At 36.4% G+C, this 22,308-nt stretch overlaps 1 protein-coding gene and 1 long non-coding RNA gene across 3 annotated transcripts in view; one reads left to right on the plus strand and one right to left on the minus strand.

The window, feature by feature from the left end:
• Window positions 1-88: 88 nt before the first annotated feature.
• LOC102981593 (uncharacterized) lies at window positions 89-3,052 on the minus strand. Its single transcript, XR_002890696.3, has 3 exons — window positions 2,964-3,052; window positions 1,311-1,468; window positions 89-357 (listed from the first exon to the last, which is right to left on the minus strand). It is a non-coding gene; the product is annotated as an uncharacterized lncRNA (long non-coding RNA).
• GORAB (golgin, RAB6 interacting) overlaps window positions 1,514-22,308 on the plus strand; it is a 25,006-nt gene continuing 4,211 nt past the window's right edge. The window contains exons 1-4 of one of the 2 annotated variants that reach the window (XM_007115294.4): window positions 1,514-3,322; window positions 12,722-13,073; window positions 15,319-15,420; window positions 17,791-17,931. In XM_007115294.4, coding sequence (XP_007115356.3) covers window positions 3,031-3,322; window positions 12,722-13,073; window positions 15,319-15,420; window positions 17,791-17,931 — 887 coding nt within the window. In that variant the 5' untranslated portion in view covers window positions 1,514-3,030. Of the gene's footprint in view, window positions 3,323-12,721; window positions 13,078-15,318; window positions 15,421-17,790; window positions 17,932-22,308 lie in introns of those variants that run through there. The other variant, XM_055084237.1, reaches the window with a different exon arrangement.

A 22,308-nucleotide genomic window follows, 5' to 3' on the forward strand; every position in this document is an offset into this window, starting at 1 on the left:
CCCAGCCGCTCCGCGGCATGTGGGATCTTCCCGGACCAGGGCATGAACCCGCGTCCCCTGCATTGGCAGGCGGACTCTCAACCACTGCGCCACCAGGGAAGCCCTCAGCCTATTTTTAATGTTTTTTATTTACTAAACCATGAGGTCATGGCTGCAACTAGCAATAAGTAACAAATGCGGTTCATAGCAACTCATACTGGAAAGGAATCTCAGAACATATAAGATGTGGAAATGTTTCAATACTTAACTTTGAAAGGTTTCTTCTTTCAGTATTTATGTGAGCACTCAGTAGATGTCAAACACTGTTATACACTGAGTAAATAAAAGATGCATCGCCTGATCTTGTGGAGATATTAACTAGTAAAGGGAAACAGAAAATAAACAAATGCAAATAATTTAGGAGTTGTAATTAGTGCTAAATGAAAATAATAAAGAACACAGAAATGTAGGAAAAAAACTGGAGTGCTATTTGGATAGAATAGGGTAGTCATTGAAGTCTAAGTGGGCATTCAGGTCAAAACCTGAAGCAGAAAGAGCCAGCCACATAAGGTAAAGATCATTACAGCCAAATGGAACAGGAATTGGGAACGCCTTGGGCAGGGCAGTAGGGGATGGCAGGAGAGACTGGAATGTTCTAAAACTCCAAAGAAAGCCAACTTGGCTGGAGTGTAGGGAATGTGGAATAAAGGGAAAAACAGCACAATGGTCATGTAAGAGGTAGGCAGGGATCAGATCATGCAGGCTCATGTAGGAACTGGGATTTTATTCAAAGGGCAACGGGAAGCTGTTCTACAGTTTTAAGCAGGCTATAGACATTAGATTTTTCTTTTCTAAAAAATTACTCTAGCTTCTCTGTTGGAGAATCAACTGGAGCCAATATAATAGTCTAAGTTGTCACAGATGGTCCCCTTTTGCTACAAACACAAAAATGCTGTACACTACACAACATGTTTTTATTTAAAAGAAAAAATACATCACAGAACTTAAAAGAAAGCAAAAAGAGATTTAGAAAGCAAATCCAAGGGGTACTCTACCTGAATGTGTGCTAGGGATTTGATTCCTAAACACATGTGAAGACAAGATCACCGAAATAAAGTTCAGAGTGTGGAAAGGATGGTCCACATGGTAACAAAGGATTAGAAAAAACTCAGCCTACTGCTTTGTAAAAGCAGTAAGGAAGACTGTTATCTCTGAGTTTTATATATATATATGTATATATATATATTTTTAAAGGGCATCTACAGATACTTGAGGCCTGTATCATACATGGGGGTTAGATCTAAATTTATATTACAAGTTTAAAAAATTACCTTAAATCTGGTTTAAAGCAAATGAAACTTCTAGGGACCAGCAAAACCAATCTGTAGTCTCTCAATCCAAGATATAAAGGGGTCTCAGAGAACTTTTTTGAAGATAAACTCCCAATAAAATATACATTATTTGAAGAAACCAGTCACCATGAGGAGAGCTAACAGAAACAACAAACAGTAGATTTAGAAGCTTGCAAATTGGAAATTATAACTTTATACAGATGTTGTCTTTTACTATAATCTTGGTCATGCTTTGGTTCTCATTCAGGGTTAATGCAAAACTTTCTAAAACACCTTAATTTCCATCTCTATTATGATTACTGATACTTCTTGAAATCTACCCAAAGTGAGCTAAAGAAAGTTTATGTATAAAATTTAACATGGGGCATACACGGTGGTTCATTTTTATTAGATGGAACTAGATAGCTGATGCCTGTAAATGGCAAACTGAATTAACTACCATAATGTACCGATCCCCATCTACTATTTTGAAGCTAGATTATCTGTATACTTTAACGTATTTAGTCTAGCTTCAAAAACTGGATGAATCTGGCTCCTCCAATCCTTTTGGATAGCATTTTTTTAAATGTTAGGAAAAATGAGTCCATATTTAAAATGAAGAGTTTGTGCACACCTAAATTTAAGCAATCGCTTTTAAGTTTAAAAGCTTAAAGGTTACAAAGAGAATTCCAAACACCCTTCACCTTCTAATCACCTATTTAAGCTTGAAATATTCATTCCAACTCTTTTCTTGGTGTAGTATTTTATTTTTAGTCTACTTCTTTATTTCAATTTGTTTAAAAATATTGACACACTAAAACCAAAAGCCACACATGTGATTTTTAAATGTAAGCCAAAATAACTGGTTGTAAAAATGCAAAACAGTGAAAAGAAAAACGAAAAATTAAGTGGTCTCATTTAAATCACCCTGATCTATATGTACTTTGACAACGTTTGCATCTTTTAATCTCCAAAATCTTGCTTAAAATGAGAAAATGCAAGCCCAGAGTGGTAACGTGTTCAAGGTAGTACCAAAACATTGAAATCAGGACTCCAGACGGGAGAAGCCTAGGAAGTGTTTTCCCATCTCCCAGCGCCGACGTTTTTACATTGTCTTCTCTGAACACAGAAACAGAGGACAGGTCATTTTTAAGAGGAGGAATTTAGACATCCCTTAGGAGAAAGGTTACAGATTAGCGAGAATCTTTCACAAAATCGAAGAACCAACTCCCAATCAACAGAAATCTAGGAGTCCCTACAGCCTGGGGGAGACCTGGCTACGCTGTTAAACATGTCTGTTCCTTTTCCACTATTATACCCCAGTCCTCTGAAATGATTCTTTATAATTAAAAGCCTAAATCTGAACATTCTTGAGTCAACTTGCGGGATGATTTCAGGGCAGTTTTGGAAGCCTCTACAAGCCACGCAGCGAAACCCTCCACCACCAACACGTAGAGTGCAGCGAAACCCTCCACCACCAACACGTAGAGTGCAGCGAAACCCTCCACCACCAACACGTAGAGTGCTCCGCCCCAGTAAATTCGAGGGCGCCAAGAGGCAGCTCTGTCCTCCCTTTTCCACTACCGACTCGTAGTCACTTCCTCACTGCCTGTTTATCTCCACCTTTATTTCCACAGCTATTTCCCCCTTTACCTCTTGAAGCGATAACCCAACAAGCATAGGAGACAGGGAGAAAGAGCAGCCAGGTCAGGGGAAATGAATGTCTGCGAGGCCACAATTTCTTCATGCAGTTTGTCTGGCACTGACGGAGAGAGCCTCGAAGAGAGCCGGGTCCTGCTGCAGGGGAGAGGGGGCCTTGCGTCCAGAGCTCGATGCGCTGATTGGTTGGTCAGCCGCGGCCGGGGAAGAACCCGGATGTTCCTGGGTAGCTGTGTTGGCAATTGGGGTTCTGAGGTTTGGGCGTTCTAGGCGTGCTGGCAATTCGAGGCGGATGGCGCAGGGTTGGGCCGGCTTCTCTGAGGAGGAGCTGAGGCGACTAAAGCAGACTAAAGGTAAAGGGACGGGTCTGCACAGATTTAATTCTTGGGTCTGTTAAGGGGAAGGGGCGGGGCTGCAGTTTTTGAGGGGAAGGGGGCGGGGAAAAGGTTTATCTGTGTTAGGGGAAGGAGCTGTAAGTGGGAGGAGAGGCTTGAGAGGGCGCCAGAAGTGGATGTACTTGGAGCCACGGCTGGGGGAGGGGGGCGGGCACAGAGGACTGGGGTCTACTTTTAGAAAAGACACTTCAGGCATTTATTTCAGGGATTTGACTTTTCCCGGTGAAAGGAAAGGGACTTGGGACCTATTAGGGGGATTGCTGCATAGATCAGTGGTTGGAGGGTTGGGGTGTGAGTAAAGGAAGGAGAAGGGGCACACACCGTATTAGATTTGTGATGAATTTATAGAAGCAGGCAATGATTGGGAAAAAGGATCACAGGGGTCTGAATGAATGCAAAAAGTTGGTGCTTTTCATAAGAAATCTGGAGTCTTGCTTTCACTTCCCAGGTGATTTTTGCAGTTCTTTCCAACTCTTGAGAGTCAGCAAACCAAAAGGGTCTTTGAGAAGTTAGATGTGAAATATCTAGCTACCTATCTACGCCTCTGTCCATCCATCCGTCCATCCATATCTACTGACTTTAGTGTAAGCTAAAATTTTGTGCTTCCTTCTCCAGCTTTATAGCGTAATCATTGAATGGACTTGTACTATTTTGTTATCTTTTAATGAAGAAATTAAGTTTGCTGATACTTTGTGAGAAACTCTTGGCAATGTAAACTCTGCTTTGATTGTGGTTGAAATTTCGTAAAGTTCTGTATGCTGATCCTGGTAGTGCACACCACTTCTGTGAGCTTACACCATTCTTGGTGCCATAACTTATACATTCTGGGAGAAAATTAAATAAGCTCTGCCATGCCTTTAATTAAAGTATGTGAGAAAACTGGATGTTTTCTCAGATAAGCTTGTGCATTTTTAGCATGGTTGTGAAAATAATCTAGGGCTGACAAGTGGAAAAGGAAGTAAATTTGTAATGTAAGGCCAATGTAGATTATGTAGATAGAGGAAATTTTGACTGGTCCAGAGGCCTTTAAAAACTATATCATAAAAGTTACACTACAGTTTGTAATTAACTGACATTCCCATGTTCAGATGTATGGAGTACTAGTACCCCTGCTTCTGGTCTGACCAGAAGTTACGGGTATCAGCTTCTGCATTAGGGATGCTGATAGGAACAAGGCCTCATCCCTGCCTTCAAAGAGCTTATAGTCTAATGAGGAGACAAACTATGATATGTGATAGTAGATGTTGTACAAGAGCTTTCTACAGAATTAGCAGGAACTTTACTGTGCTGGTGGTTGGGTGGAGCTTGGCAAAATTTCACAGAGATTATGTGTTAGCAGAGGTGAGTTTGCCAGGGGAAAGAAGACTTAATGTAGAAGTCTGTATTAAACATTGGGTTCATTATGTGGAAGTAGGTTTCTAAATATCTTCGTAATTTGGCATAGAGAGCGGGTGGAAGGACCTTAACTTAAAGACCTATCATTTCAGTGAGAGGTTAGAGCATAGATGCCAACTCACTAGTCTTTGATCACCTTAAGAAAACATCTCAGCATCTTTGTATACTCATAGCCAAACACAGTGATTGGTATATAGAAGATCTCCCAGCTCTGCCTCTAAATCTTTTTGTCTTGGAGTTCTTATTTGTAAAACTAAAACAGCTGAATCTTTAATTTTTAAGGCTCCTTCCAGCTGTTCTCCAGCCTTAAAAATACATTTAAATAATCTATGATGATGGGGTTGGTTGCCAGCAAAAATAAAGACAAGACTACTCTAGGGAAACCCATATGGGCATTTGGGAAAGTCAAAAAGTTCTTAATAATCTTGTTTATATTGTTTATAATATTAAAAAGCTGGAAACAACCCAAGTGTTCATTAACAAGGGAGTGGATAAATAAATTGTGGTATAATCATCCACTGGGCTACTATACAGCTAGTGGGAATATATGAACTATAGTCACATGTATTAACATGTACAAATTTCATAAACTTAATATATGAAAAGAACAAATTGCAGAAGAATATATACAGTCTGATACCATTTATAGAAGTTCAAAATCATACAAAGCAGATATATTCTTTTAAGAATATAGGAGATATATAAAGAAAATAAAAGGAATGAAACACAAAATTCAGGGTGGTGGGAAGGCAAGGGAATATGAACAAGAAGGGGCAAATACACTTTCAGAAGTACTGATAATTATGAAATCAGGTTAAGCCAAGTTAAGCTGCAGTAACACATATCACTAAAGTATCAGTTGTTTGAAATAATAAAGATCTCTTTTTCACTCTAGTTTCATGTCTTCCATGGGTTGACATGGTCACTACACACCATGATTTGGTATTGTCATAGGAGTTCACCACGGCAGGAGAAGATTGAGAATTGAGCATTGGCAATTAAATGCTTCCACCACTAAATGACAGGTGTCACTCCTACTTATGTTTCATTTAGCAAAGTAAGTCATATGACTTGGAGGACAGGAAGTAAAATTATCTTGTGTGTTCCAAAAGAGGGGTAATGTGTCAATCCTTGAACATCAGTTACATCTACTGTAGTCATGTTTTATTAAACTGTGTTATGAGTTTTTATAATTAGTACAAGTTGGATGTGTATATGTAACAGAGACATACATCTTATTTAATGTATAGTTTATTTTGTAATGAAAAAAATTGTAAATAAACAGTGCTGTCAATTTCTAATTAAAGAAAATATTCATGAGTCCTTTATTCTTTTTTTTAAAAATTTTATTTATTTTTGGCTGCATCAGGTCTTCGTTGCTGCATGCGGGCTTCCTCTAGTTGTGGCAAGCGGGGCCTACTCTTCATCGCGGTGCACGGGCTTCTCATTGTGGTGGCTTCTCTTGTTGCGGAGCACGGGCTCTAGGCGCACAGGATTCAGTAGTTGCAGCACGTGAGCTCAGTAGTTGTGGCATGTGGCTCTCTAGTTGTGGAGAGCAGGCTCAGTAGTTGTGGTGCACTAGCTTAGTTGTTCCCTGGCATGTGGGATCTTCCTGGACCAGGGATCGAACCTATGTCCCCTGCATTGGCAGGCAGGTTCTTAACCACTGTGTCCCAAGGGAAGTCCTGAGTTCTTTTTTCTAGATACTAGTTCTTTGCCAGGTATATTATGAATATGTTCTCACAGTATGTAATTTATCTTTTAACTTTTATCTTTTAATGAAGGAAGTATTTAATTTTAATATGAACAAATTTGTTAGTTCTTCTTTTGTAGTCAACATTTTCTGTGTTTTAAGAAATTTGCACCCTACTATAAGTTCTAAAAGATATTAATCCCTATTTTCAATTAAGAGTTTTTAAAAATCGTTTTTATTGTAAGCTGTAGCAGATTCAAAACATTGCATAAAGAAATGTGTTTCTGATGTGTTTTAAAGTGTTGATTTGACATTTAAGTCCTTAATCCATTTGGTGAGTGTTTTGTTTGTTTTTATATGGTATGAGGGATAGATCTGATTTCATCTTTTCCATATAGATAACCATATTTCCCCCGAGTCCATTTATTGAAGAGATCCCACCTTTTGTTGTTGATCTGCTATGCTACCTCTTGTATACCAGTGCTTCAAACATGTATGAACTTGTTTCTCTGTTCTTTATTCTAATCCATTGGTCGTCTTATCTATTCCTGCACCGATACCACAGTGTTTTAAAGTTTTGCAATATTTCTGATAGCTAGTAGTCTAGTCCCCTTGTTCTTTTTCTTTGGAAGTTTCCTTGCTATTCTTGAACTTTTACCCCTTCATATAAAAATTTTGTGATTTTTACCAAATTTCATGGAAAACCCAGTTGAAATTTTTATTGGAATTGCATTGAGTCTTTAGATCAATTTGGGGAGATTTCACATTTTCACATTGTGAACACTACCACTAACGCAGTATGTGTCTTCATTTATTTAGGTCTTCTTTAATATCTTCTAATAAAATTTTAGAATTTTTCCTGTAGAGGTTTTGAACACCCTCTTGCTAGATTTGTTCCTAAATACTTGATAATTTCTAGTATTGAAATATCTTCTCTTTAATTATATTTTCCAATTGCTGCTGACATATGAAGAATACAAACAAGCCAAAAGAAAAATCAACAAAAGATATGAATATATATTTCTTAGTAAAGGAAATATGAAGAGATGCTTATCACCATCAACAAACAGAATTGCAAATCAGGACCACAGTGAGATACTACTTCATACCCATTTGATTGACAAAAATCAAAGTCTGATACTATTATATATTGAAGAGAAAGTGCATCCACAGGATCTTATACATTGCCAGAGGGAATGCACTTTGGAAAGCAATTTGACATTTCTCCTAAAGTTATACTTTATGACACAACAGTTCTTAGATGATATCTAAGGTAAAGTCTTGTACCTATACAAGAGGAGACATAACAGCAATATTCACCAAAGCAAAAACCTGAATCCAATCTAAATGTCCATCAAAGGAAGAAGATGAATAGACTCTGGTTTATTAATACAATAGAATATTATACAGCATTAAAATTGAATGGCTAAGGCAACATGAACAATATGGATGAATATTGGCAATATCATATTAAGTTAAAGAAGATTACATCCGCCATGACATCCTTTATATAAATTTAAAACAAAATAAAATTTTAAAGAAATATTTGTAGATGCAGTATGACATAAAAAGCTAAGGAAGGGGGCTTCCCTGGTGGCGCAGTGGTTGCGCGTCCGCCTGCCGATGCAGGGGAACCGGGTTCACGCCCCGGTCTGGGAGGATCCCACGTGCCGCGGAGCGGCTGGGCCCGTGGGCCATGGCCGCTGAGCCTGCGTGTCCGGAGCCTGCGCTCCGCAACGGGAGAGGCCACAACAGAGGGAGGCCCGCATACCACAAAAAAAAAAAATAAATAAAAAAATAAAAAAGCTAAGGAAGGGAATGATCAACACATGATTCAAATGATGGTTGTCTTGGTAGGAGAAAGTAGAGCTTAAAGGATATAGAACAAAGTTCACAAACTCAGCCTCTTGGATTGACTTAACCCAGAAATGTGTTTGTCTTTTTATTTTTCCTTTTTTGGATTATCTAATCTTTAAATTTCTTTTTAAATTAATAGTGGTGAAAATACTTCTAGTTCACTTCTCTTCCCAGTATTTTCCTATTGCCCTTGTTTTTGGATCAGACCAAGTGCTAGTTCAGCATTGAATTGTGAGCAGAAGTGTTATGTCACTACTGGGTCAGAGCAATTAATTGCTGAACCAGGACCTTCCTGAGCTCTCTTCTCACCTGCCATGGGGGCTAGCAACACTAAATGGCTGTGCAGTCAGCCTGGAGCCCTAAGAGACTGATCAGCAGAAAGCTGCTGCTGGCCTTCAGTTGGCACGTGGCATTAATGAGAAATAAACCTTTGTTGTTTAAAACTGCAAAGATTCCAGGGTTCTTTGCCTCTACAGCATAACCTAGATTTTCTTGATTGATGCAATTCCCTATATTTTACATAAAAATCTGAATTTTTCTGGTGAAAAATCAAAATGTCTGATAACACTGACCTAAATTTTTTAGTGACAGCTGCCATTTTTAATGGCTAGGGGTGGCTATGGATTGCCCCCTTTAAACTGTACTTGTGCTCCCAGTTTACCACAGTCTTCTGGATACTTGCAGCCCCCAATATAAGTATGTAAAACAGTATGTTCCTTTTTTTTCAAGTTCTTCCTAAAAACCTAATTTTTTTTAAGAGCAGTTTTAGGTTCATGGCAAAATTATGAGGAAGATACAGAGGTTTCCCATATACTCCCTGCCCCCACATGTACATAGCCACCCCCATTATCAACATCTTCCCAGAGTGGCACATTTGTTATAACCTACATTGACCCATCATTATCACCCAAGTGTATAGTTTACGTTAGGGTTCACTCTTGGTGTTGTACATGCTATGGGTTTGGACAAATGCATAATGTCATGTCTCTGTCATAGTATACAGAGTATTTTCACTGCCCTTAACATCCTCTTTTCTCTGCCTGTTCATCCCTTCTCTCCTCAATCCTTAGCAGTCACTGATCTTTTTACTGTTTCCATAGTTTTGCCTTTTCCAGAACGTCATATAGTTGGAATCATACAGTATATAGCCTTTTCAGATTGTTTTCTCTCACTTAGTAGTATGCAGTTAAGGTTCCTCCATGCTGTATGTGGCTTGACAGCTTATTTCTTTTATTTTTAGCATTGAATAATATTCCATTGTCCGTGTGTACCACAGTTTATCCATTCACCTACTGAAGGACATCTTGGTTGCTTCCAGGTTTTGGCAATTATGAGTAAAGTTTCTGTAAACATCCATGTTCAGGTTTTCGTGTGGACATGAGTTTCTATTGCCTTTAAAATACCAGTGAGCATGATTGCTATATCGTATAATAAGAGTATGTTTCATTTTGTGAGAAACCACCAGACTGTCTTCCAAAGTGACTACCATTTTGCATTCCCACCAACAATGAAAGAGTTCGGGTTGCTTCACAACCTCACCAGCATTTGGTGTTGTCAGTGTTACAGATTTTTGGCCATTCTAATAGTTGTATAGCGGTATCTTGTTTTAATTTGCATTTCCCTGAGGGCATGTGATTTGGAATCTTTTCATATGCATATTTGCTGTATGTATATCTTTGGTGACAAGGTGTCTGTTAAAGGTCTTTGGCCCATTTTTTTAAGGCCCATTTTTTTAATCAGGTTGTTTTCTTACTATTGAGTTTTTAGAGTTCTTTGTATATTTTAGATAACAGTCCTTTTTTATCAGATATGTCTGTTGCAAATGTTTTCTCCCAGTTTGTGACTTGTCTTCTCATTCCTTTGACATTGTCTTCCACAGAGCAGAAGTTTTTAATTTTAATGAAATTCAGTTTTTCAGTTATCTCTTTTATGAATAGTGCCTTTTGGTGTTATATCTAAAAAGTCATTGCTGTGCCTGAGATCATCTAGATTTTCTCCTGTGTTGTCTTCTAGGAGTTTTATAGTTTGGAGTTTTGCATTAGGTCTATAATCCATTTTGAGTGAAAGGCATAAGGTCTGTGTCTAGATTTATTTTTTTTTTGCTTGAGGATGTTCCAGTTGTTCCAGCACCAGTTGTTGAAAATAATATTTTTATTCCATTGTATTGCCTTTGCACCCTTGCCAAAGATCAGTTGACTGTATTAATATGGGCCTATTTCTGGGCTCTCTGTTCTATTCCATTGATCTCTATTCTATTCTTCTGCTGATACCCACTGTAGATTTATAGTAAGTATTAAAGTCAAGTAGTGCCAGTCCAGCTTTGTTCTTCAATATTATGTTGGTTATTTTGGGTCTTTTGCCTCTTTGTATAAACTTGAGAATCATTTTGTCAATATCCATGAAATAACTTGCTGGGATTTTGATTGGTATTGCGGTGAATCTATAGATCAAGTTAGAATGAACTGACATTGACATCTTGACAATGCTGAGTCTTCTTACCAATGAATATGGGATATCGCTCCATTTATTTAGTTCCCTGATTTCATTCGAGTTTTGTAGTTTTCCTCACAGATCTTGTACGTATTTTGTTAGACTTATACCTAAGTAATTCTTTTTTTTTTTTTGAGCGCTAATGTAAACGTTACTGTGTTGTTTTGTTTTTGTTTTTGTTTTTTGCGGTATGCGGGCCTCTCACTGTTGTGGCCTCTCCGTTGTGGAGCACAGGCTCCGGACGCTCAGGCTCAGCGGCCATGGCTTACAGGCCCAGCTGCTCCGCAGCATGTGGAATCTTCCCAGACCGGGGCACGAACCCGTGTCCCCTGCATCGGCAGGAAGACTCTCGACCACTGCGCCACCAGGGAAGCCCTACTGTGTTTTTTATATCAAATTCCACTTTTTCATTGCTGCTAGGAAAGTAATTGATTTTTGTATATTAATCTTGTATTCTGTAACCTTGCTATAATGACTTATTAGTTCCAAGAGGTTTTTTGTCAGATGTTTAATCCTTAAGTGACCTGATTTGTTGTTTAGGAGTTTAAAAGTTAGCATTTTTAATCTCATAGGTAGGTTCTGTGAAAATGCAAAATAAAATGGAAACTGCATTACTGACTTTGAGAGGAATATTAATAATTCAGCTAACAAGTGTAACTGAAAGGTAAGCAGGCTCAGTGACATTTTCTGATGGTGTGAATAAAGATCAGTAGCCAAGAATAAGTTTCTGTTGCAAGATGTAGTACTCTACTTTGTGTTTCTATCTAAAGTCAACAATAACATTTTACTTTTGATTGTATGTCTTTGAAAATATTTTCTTTAATTCTTACACCAACTCCATGAGTTAAGTAGAGCAAGTAAATTTTCAGCCAGTTTGACAGATGAAGAAACTGAGGTATAGAATAATTAATTGACTTGCCTAAGGTTACTGAAGTGTGGAGAAAAGCAACACCAGAACTTTGACTCCAAAGCTTTTAACTCTCCTTTGGGAAATTTAAGTATTAAGCTTACATTGTTTCAAAGGTCAATATGCAGGATTTTAAAAACCCATTTAGTTCATTTATAAGAACTTATCATAGTTTCATTTCTCAGGCAATTTGTAAAGAATATCTCTTACAGATCTTATTTAGTATAGTATGAATGTGAGTCAAGATTCTCCAGTTGTCTGACCTACAAGGTTAACACTGGTGTGGACAATCCAAAAAGTACAATAGAAGTGTTATCATTTAGTTCGTAATGCTTTTTAAAAAAATTTCTCCTGATTGTTTTATCTTCCTCTATTGCTTTGCTCAGGCTGCTATTAAAATTAACTTGCATACATTGATTAAAGGCTAACTACACTTTGGGAAACACAGCCCTGGACTGTTTGGAAGATGAAAGAAAACAATTTAGGGTTAACTAGCATTCCTAAAATTAAGAGACTTCATTCAGCTATACTTTGTGTATCATGTCTACCTATGTATCAAATTACCCTAAGATCTGTTAAAATTTAAGAAAGGTGAAGCCCGTTTGAAAACAACCACCATTTTATTTCAGAAGAACAGACAAACCATAAATCAAATTTAAGACATATAAGAGAATTCATTTGTCTACCTACTTTGGTCATATTAGATTCTTTTGGCAGCTAGCAAATCAAGTTGAAACCTTGCTTTGTATTCTAAGGCCTAACTCACAGACAAATGGATTTCTTCAAAGATAATTGAGAACTAAGGTAGTTTTTGTTAAATATTAATGGTATGATCGGAGAACTGTCAAAACCTCTGCAAGAAGATGACTTTTTCCCTGGGGTTTTAAGAAAGAGAAGGGGAGAAAAACCCTGCAAAATTATCAGAGTTTAATGTTAATGCTTTATTTTCTTAGAGAAATTATAATTATTTGCTGCTCACACAAAGGAATTTTTCTCCATTCTCTTTTTTATATAGATCCATTTGAACCACAGCGGCGTCTTCTCCCTGTGAAGAAAAGTCGACAACAACTTCAGCGAGAAAAAGCCCTTCAAGAGCAAAGCCAAAAACTTGGACTTCAAGATGGATCACCCTCATTACCTCCAGAGCAGCTGCTTTCTGCACCAAAACAAAGATTTAATACTCAAAGATCATGTTCTTCTCCCCCCACTCCCCCCACACTCACCTCTCCTATTGGTGATGGAAAACCACAGGGTATTGAAAGTCAACCAAGGGAACTAGGACTTAAGAATTCCCATGAAGGTCACAAAAATGCTGAGGTTCTACCTCCAAAACCAGATTGCAAATTGGAAAAAAAGAAAGTGGAATTGTTAGTAAGTCTGTATATCCATGAGACTTTTTTCCATTTTACCATTTTTTTCCCATTGGGCTTTGAAGAAATACAGTTTTAACATTTTGTTTGTTTTATATTCTAACTTAGAAATGTAATGAATAAACTATTGAAAAATAGCTACCACCTGAATATAAGTAGCAATGTTATGCACTTCTTATGTTTGATGTTATTTAGTCTTTACAACAGTCTTACAATGCATGTTCATTATTTTCACTTTACAGATGAGATATCTTGGACTCAAAAGATACTGTATTTCCAAAGTGAATACACCACTAATAAGTAGCAGAGTTGGGGTTCACATACAAGACTCTCTGGATCCAGAGTCTATGCCCTTTACACTCACCAGAACCAGTTCTTATATGCATGGTACTCCTTCCCAAATTGAACCCATTCTTTCAACTTCCAGATTGCATCTCCATTGGCCCAGAAAAGGGTACTTCTGAAGAGACATGAAGGGATGGTCAAAGGAAAGAGTATTGGAAATTGAGAGAACTAATTAAATAATTCAGCTGCATCATTAGATTTCTTTATTTAATGTGTTTGTATTAGAAACCACCTGCAGAATTTGGTTTAGCCACATTTCTGTGGAAATTACCATTCTATGACTTGTGAATTCTTATAATCAGAATTTTTTTTATTATACAGTTTATGTTTGAATATCCACCCTTTATTTCCTCCTGATTTATCGCTCACAGGGAAGAAAGAATGGTATTTGTTTCTGTTTTCCATTTTCCAAATCTTTCTTCTTCAAAGTGTCTTATGTTTTTTCTAATCTCACCTATTTTTCCAATCTCTGCTAATCCAGATTCTGTATTGAGTTTTAAGTGTTTCCTGCCCACCAGGGGTTTACAGCCAAGAAATCATTTTGACAAGAGATAGAAAGCCACATGAAGTATGAGACCCAAATTAAACAAGTGCATACCTTTAATGTCTTTAAGTATAGTTTACCAGCAAAGTCCTGAGACAAGTTGTTGGCGGGGGGGTGTAAATTGAGCTGGAGAATTTAGACTGAATGTCATTATGAAAATGATTCTCTTTTTAGGTACTTGAGAAAATATTCATAGAAGACATGTAATCTCAGGAACTGTTGTTAAAACAGAGAAATTCTGAGGCTCTAAGAGGGGGAAAGGAAAACTATATACTAGAGAAGGTCAGAGATTACATTTCACTTTTCTGAAAGAGGCACAAGATAAGCCAGAAAATAGTAGAGAATTAAGGAAGTGAAGAAGGACTTGGAAGCAGAAGGTGCCTGCCTAGTGAGTTCCTTGATGCTGTAATACACCACAAAGACCCCTGAAGGAGAGATGCCCTGATAAAAATAATGGTTAGAGAAATTCCAGGTGTCACTGTTGCACACCATTTGGGTTCTGGGTGAGCTGGAACTAAGGTATCTGGGGAGGAGGTACCTGCAGATAGTAAAAATGAGAAAGGACCAATGCCGGCACTAAGGTGGAGGCTGTAGGAATGGAGAGAAAAGGATAATTTTGCAAGTGGTTACTAGGTCTGGGAATAGAGATTTTTGATATAATGGCTGCGAGAAATGACAGTAATAGGAACAAATAGCTTTGTAATTACCTTGTTTAATTTGAGTTGACATTAAGTTCATGAGTTTACAGGAAATTTTAATATATTTCTTTTAGAATTGGAAAGATTGGAAGACAATTCATGTTTGCAGATCTTTGGAGTTTTTCTTTAGCCCAACATTCAAGTCTTAGTTCATAGTGTTTCACTCTGTTTAAAATGTTTAAGAGCTAGAAAGAAGTGAGCAAATTATAAGAGAATGTATGAAATAAACATTTGTTATTGTGCTATGGGTTATTACATGGTGAAGATGTGTATTATAGAAAACTATAAAAGATATGAAATTAGTTACAGAACAACTTATTTTGCTTTCTATTTTGCATATAACACATGATTAACTTAAACAAGTTTCTTTGTACTCCTAAAAAATGCCATAGTACTCTGGCTTCCAGTTTGGGTTCCTAGATTATATATGTATAATGAATTTCAAAGGGCCAATTTATGCAAGCCTTCTTTACTTCAAATCATAGTCTTTGTTCCTATTAGAACAAAATAATGAGCTACAGACGGGTTCCTTTTAAGAGGACTTTTGAAAGAAAATATATATAATCTGGTTGATTAAATTTTATACTTAGGAACTGAGACTGGTAAGATGTGGAGCAGGGTTTCAGAAACTCATTTTTATACTTTTGCTCCCTAGGCAAGAAAAATCTCGTTGGGAAGTCCTCCAACAAGAACAGCGGCTAATGGAAGAGAAAAATAAACGTAAGAAAGCTCTTTTGGCTAAAGCTATTGCAGAAAGGTGAGGCACCTGAACCAGGAGAGCTTGTTTGTAACCTGTAGTTAGTTTTGTCATGTTTTATATTTATTTTCCTATGTCTGTTCGAATAAATGGTGTTTTCTCTACAACCATTACTTTTAAGACCTACTAAACAAATTATGCTTTACAAATGATACTGAAATTACAGTCTTAATTTATTAAGGAGGGCTTTTTAAGCATGGATTATAATGTATTTATGAATACAGGGGCAATTAAAACTTAAGGATCATCATCAGTGTTTTTAGTTTTAACCATCTACACATTCATAAGGGAGCAGTAAATAGCTATCAACATAAGTAAATTAGCAACAAATGCAGGTTTTAATTTTCACATGGGCCTTAATCGACATGTAGAGGAATAAGATTATTCCACATAAGTGACTTATACACCCACAAATCCTAATTGTATTTTCTATGGCCATTTTTCTTAAATAATGTATCCTGCCCCCACTGATAAAAGATACATGATATAATTTAACTTTTTATACTTGACTGTGGGTCACCATTATAAGCATTGTCCCATACTGTATACAATTCAGTTTTTCTCTCACCTTCCAGAGTGAGCTTATCAACGATCCCTTTTCCTTTACTGTACTGTACAAGCCTTGAACAACAACATTCCTATTTGAGCCACTTTTCCCATCCCTCACCCACTCTTCCCTCTTTGTAGTTTCTAGTGTGCTGTGGCCTTAGGAAACCAAGCTCAGTCAATAAAACAATGATTGAGAATAGTGAGAACGAAATGCAAGCAAGTATTCAGAGGCATTTTCTTTTTAGATCAACTGAAAAGTCTGGCACAACTATTACTCATTAAAGCTGGTGTATGTGTCAGGGGGAGAGGAAGGAATAGGGATGGAGAGAAAGGCACATGGGTATAAGAGTAATTCAGGATTTTATCTGCCAAAGGGATGTATGTATTTGAAAATAACGATTTTTTTTTTCTTACTGGTACACCTTGATCTTTCATGAAGCATAGGAAATACTCAACTTACTGAACTTATGTTTCAAGAAGAAAAACAATGTGATTATTGAAAAATGATTATTGAAAAGCATTTTAGTCTTCAGTTTGGAAGAGGTTGGGGAGGCTGTTTACTTGGGATTTTACAAAAATATTTACAGGCTCAGGACTTACTCTTCTCTATGTGCTTTTGATTTAAGACAGAAAGTATTACTGTAGACAGAAGTGTAAGGAAATATAACCTGATTAGATTATTACTAAATGAATAGTGAATCACTTGAAGTAAAAAGATCACATGGTTAACTTTTGTAGGCAGAAAATAAGGGTAGATGCATAATGGAGTAGAAATCAGGAGACTGTAAGTTGCAGTATAGTGGTTTTATTGGGAGTTTTATTCTCCTGTGAGAATGTGTATGAAATTTTGAAATGAGTGGAATTGCGATTAAAGGTTGGCTTTTGTATTTGTTTATTCTGTTTCTTAAGTAGATGATGTACTTGGGGTTGGAGAGAAGCCTGAGGTTGCTTTTAAACAAAGGAACAAAAAGAGTGTTTGGTTTTGAGCCCCAGAAAGAAGAATTTTGAGGACGTGTAGTTTTCCTAAAGAAGAGGAATCAAAGAAGTTTGGGGAAATGACTCTTAAGAAAATTAAAACCGATTGACATATGCACGCTACTATATATAAAATAGATAACTAATAAGAACCTATGGTATAGCACAGGGAACTCTACTCAATACTCTGTAATGGCCTATCTTAGAAAAGAATCTAAAAAAGAGTGAATATATGTATATGTATAACTGATTCACTTTGCTGTATACCTGAAACTAACACAACATTGTAAATCAGCTATACCCCAATAAAAATTATTTAAAAAAATAAATAAAACCAAGTAGATGTTCTCAGACTTACGAAGAAATGGTGTTTAATGTAGGCATCTGTTCTTGGCATCCACTAAGTATCAGACAAATGAAAATAGGCTTAGCAAGAAGAGTTTAAGGCTGGAATTTGGAAAGCTGTGTTCAGTATTCCAGCATATCCAGTTCTCTATACAGATACACCCTTTTAGTGCTTATTCTCATCCTTATGGAATGAATATAGGCCTATGAGTGAACTCTCAGTATTTTTTTTTAATTAATTTTTTCCTGTGTATAAAAAAGTATATACTAATATATAATTTGGACTAGTAAGGAGGAAAAGTGCAAATGCAGTTTTAGAGATATACCAAAATGTTACTAGCATTTGTTTTATCTCAATTTTTCTGTTTTTTTTTAATTCTTAAAAATTCCACATTATAATCATATTGTGTATACAGTAGCTTGCTTTTTTCACTTATATTGTGTATGGATACATGATTTTAAAATGTTTTTATTTTTCCACTCCTATTCCTCATTTTATAGATCTAAAAGAACTCAGGCAGAAACCATGAAACTAAAGAGGATCCAGAAGGAGTTACAGGCTTTAGATGACATGGTGTCAGCTGACATTGGAATCCTCAGGAACCGGATTGATCAGGCCAGCCTTGACTATTCATATGCTTGGTAAGTTGGGGAAATGGAACTCTGAACAAGGAGTTTAATTTAGTTAACATTTATTGCTAGCTAGGCCAGGGCATTTATATATATCATCATTAAGCCTCATAATGACCCTGTTAGGTGCTGTATTTATTCCAGTTTTATACTAAATCAAGTATCTCCTTTTTGAAGTCTTCCTTAACTCTGCCCTACCCATTAACCTTGTTTATATCCCTGTTAGAGTGTTTCTTGCATTATTTATTTACATTTTAGTCTTGCCTGCTAAACCATCAGCTGTATAATATTTGAGACTCTTTAAGTGTCTAAATGACTTGCCCCAGAACTCTATGTATTATTCTAACACCAAGTCTATGCTCTTTCTTTTAGAAATTTTGATTATGTGAGATGGTATAGGGACTAGCCTATTTCTCATTTCAGTTTTCATCAAAGAAAGGAGATCTAGTTTATTTTTTAAAAGCTTTGAGTATTTGAAACAAAATAGCACTCTGTCTTGAAAGCTTGAAGTTTTTTCTTTTTTTTTTTTTTCAATTATACTCTATATAAAATGGTTTGCTATCATGTGTTTCCTTGGTTTCAATGATTGGCATTTTTTTAAAGAGAAAAAATCATTGCATATTCTCAAAACAAACTAACACATGTAAAGAATTACATGAGCTTTGCAAACAGATAAAAGCAAAAAATTAAGCCCAATTTCAGGGTTATCAGTCCTTTCAACGTTGCTTTAATCATCCTGGTTTGTCTTTTTTCACAAGGGAATGCTGTGTTAATGACTCCGTTTTGCATCTTTCTCTGTAACACTAGAAATCAATCAGAGTGCTGCATTAGTCCAGGGTAAACCACAGCATCAGAATGTTTATATAACAATTTAATAAAGCGGAAATGCTTGATTGTGGTTTTTAATTCACTGTTTATTGTTTAAGAAAGAGGTTTGTGGTATCCTTGTGATTTTTGTAATTGTTTGACCATACGCTCTTAGACCTAATGGGTTGCTTTTATTAATTAACTGTGTAAATTAATGCCATCAGTAGCTGATAACTGGTGGTTCCATTTCTATTAATAAGGTCATTAAGGAAGTAACTAAGATTTTATTAAGATTAAACTAAGCCTAGATTTTTAGCACATTTTATTCTCTGTAACTTGTTTGCCAGAGGAACATTTTTATGCCTTTGTAGCTCCTTAAATGAATAATTCTGATTATTCTGGATATCTCCACAGAAAAATCATTTGATCGTGTTTTAATTCTGTCCTAGGGGAGGCTGAAGAGGATGCCTTTGTACATTGAAAATTATGTAAGAAATGTCATAGTTTTAGCCTTCAGAGAACCATAGTTTTAGCCTTCAGAGATTCTGGTTAAAAAAGAAGACATCCCATAGTATATGAATATTTTTAATGACATTTTAGTACATTTTTATATAGTAAAAAGATTTAATATGGTAAATTTTTACATCTCTTAAGCTAAAGATGACAGTTTATCATGATACTAGTATTGATATAGATGTATGTATGTGAATATCCTTATCGCATGTGTGAGGTTATTTTTAAAAACGTAAGCTCTTGAGTTAAGTCAAAGAGAAGCCACTGACAATTTAGACTTGAACCAGGGTTGTATCTTGTTCATGCATAAGATTAAGACAATATTTTCTAAATTTACATCTGTGGTTATTAAGAAATTATAGTTTGGTGATATAGTATTATGGTCTAGATTCCTACTAGAAGGTAATCCGCAGGGCAGTCAGTTTCTGTGGTTCTGTGGGAGATTTCCTTGATTTTTTTTTTTTTTTTAATAAAAACATTGTAGTTCTGTGGTGGCTGGCATGGTGCTCTGTCCACAAAATGTTCTTGTATACGAATAGGCCAGAATTCATCCTAAAGTTGGTTTCTGTAGAGTAGTATCAGGGTATCCACCTCTGAGGAGATGGCACTTGGAGTGTCCCAGCAGAGAGAGTTGTCACTGCTGCTGCTGTTCACAGCTGTGATTACAGTGCTGCCATGTGCTGCGCAGACCAGCTTGTAAAACTAGAGTGGCTGCCTGTAGAACATTTCTTTAACCCTCAGTATACCAGGAAAAACAATGATCACCATTTGCCATCAATGTTTAATAGACGCTCCCATACGCACATGCACGCATACATGTGTAAACATATATACATAAATGTTTTAAGTCATTTTATGAATAATTTAAAGAAGTAAGAATAAAGGATTGTGGAAAACACCTTTGTTAAAAAATTTTGTATCAAGTAATGTTTGACTGCAAACATTATAAAAAGCTAAAAGAATATCGTTATATCCTTTCAGCCACACAGGATGGTCCAGGTACTTGTAAAATATTGTATGATAAAATTCTTCCTCTTGAAATTATTAACTCTAGGAGCATAACTTATTTCCTTTTTATCCTCAGAAATGTATTTTTCACTCATTGATTCTTGAGTTTGAGAAAATTCATCTAGGATGTGTTTTTCTGAAGACTCATACTCTGAGATTTCACTTACATGGTCAGTTTCACCACCTAGAATCTAGCCTGTCTCTGCATTTGTATTGATTTGCTAGGGCTGCCATATTAAATTACCAAAAACTGGGTAGCTCAAAACAACAAAAATTTATTCTCTTATGCTTTTGGAAGCCAGAAGTCTGAAATCAAGGTGTCAGTGGGGTTGTTATTCCTTCAGAGACTCTAGGGAAGAATACATTCCTTGCCTCTTCCAGCTTCTTCTGGTGGCTGGAGACATTCCTTGGCTTGTGGCCACACTACTCAGTTCTGGATCTCCATAGTCTCATTGATTCCTCCTGTTTTCTCTCAAAAGTTCCTCTGCCTTTTTCTTAAAAGGATACATGTAATTGCATTTAGGGCCCAGCTGGATAGTCCAGAATAGACTCCTCTCAAAATCTTTAACTTAGTCACATCTTTTGCCATTTAAGGAAATGTTCACAGGTTCTTGGGATTAGGAAATGAGTATCTTTGTGGGGGGGTCATTTTTTAGCCTCCACAACATGCATCTTTTGATTTGTCTAATAACTGCAAAAGATCTTCATCTGTCACTTTTCTTTGTCATTCTGGGTAGAAAATGAAAAGTAATAATTCTCATCGGAACAGTGAAAGCTAAGAGCAGATTACAAGTGTGGTATTTCCAGTCTTCTTTTATACCTTATTTAAAGGTGATGTAATACTTTGGCAAAACAGTAAGGAATCTAAGCAATGATGGTTTATTTCATAATAGTATCATCCTTTTAGGTCATTCCATCATTCTCTGTTTTCTTATTATTTTAATTTTTTTAGCATAAATGTGAATAATTGATGAGTAATGAGTAAATAATTCCTAGGGTGATGAAATGGCAAAATGTTTCAAGATATAGGAAAAAATATATTTCAACAATCCCATAACGTATCTTAGGTTTATAGAAGTGGACCCATATAGTAATTGCAAAATATAATTAAAGTCTGTTTTTCAAAATATAAGTAAATTTTCTCTTTGTTCTCTGGAATACTTCTGAGAAAGGATAAAAATTATGATATGTTGATCCTTACAAATAGTTAGAACTGCTCAGGAAAGAAACTGAAGAACTAAGTATTTCCGTGGAACCTAATGACATGCCAAGGGTTAATGTGTTTTTAAAAAATTTCGGGGAACCAAAGAGACAGTTTCTAGAATCCTTTAAATAAGATTCATTAAATCATTCAACATTCCTTTAAAATAATAAAACAATTCTATAATTACATTTCCAGTTCAATTTGTCTTACTGTGTTATGTATAATGCTCTTATTATTCTGTTCCAAAGTATGTCTTCATACTCTGATTTGGTATTATCCCCCTGACCCCCAGACTCACAGTGCAGTTTGTGAAACTAATCCATATTTTGAACATAAATCACTCTGCAAAAAATATATATATATGCGTGTTTCTGGCCAGAAGGACTTTAAATAAATAAACAAAATGCAGAATCTTCAGTGATTTATCCAGGGTGAAAGATCATTGGAAACCTAGGGACCTATTTGCAAATTTTAATTTCAATTCAGCATTCATGAGCCCAGTCAGTAAATCTTTACTAACTGACTTTGGCTGAGGGAGACCAGAGACTTGGAGAGAAGGGAGGTTTGAGCTGGGGCTAGAGACAAGATATATATACCTATAGAGAATGTTGTCAGAGCTCTTAAGCTTGATGAAAGAACATTCATAAACAGGATATGTTATAAAGTATGGAAATAAAGGATCCAGATACCCAACACAGCTCCTTTACAACAGTTCTTTTAACATAGGGGTAATTGAAAAACATCTAGTTCTCATTCTTTTTTTTTTTTTTTGCGGTACGCGGGCCTCTCACTATTGTGGCCTCTCCCGTTGCGGAGCACAGGCTCCGGACGCGCAGGCTCAGCGGCCCTGGCTCACG

This window comes from Physeter macrocephalus, chromosome 4, assembly GCF_002837175.3.
Source record: "Physeter macrocephalus isolate SW-GA chromosome 4, ASM283717v5, whole genome shotgun sequence".
In the NCBI taxonomy this organism is placed as follows: Eukaryota; Metazoa; Chordata; class Mammalia; order Artiodactyla; family Physeteridae; genus Physeter; species Physeter macrocephalus.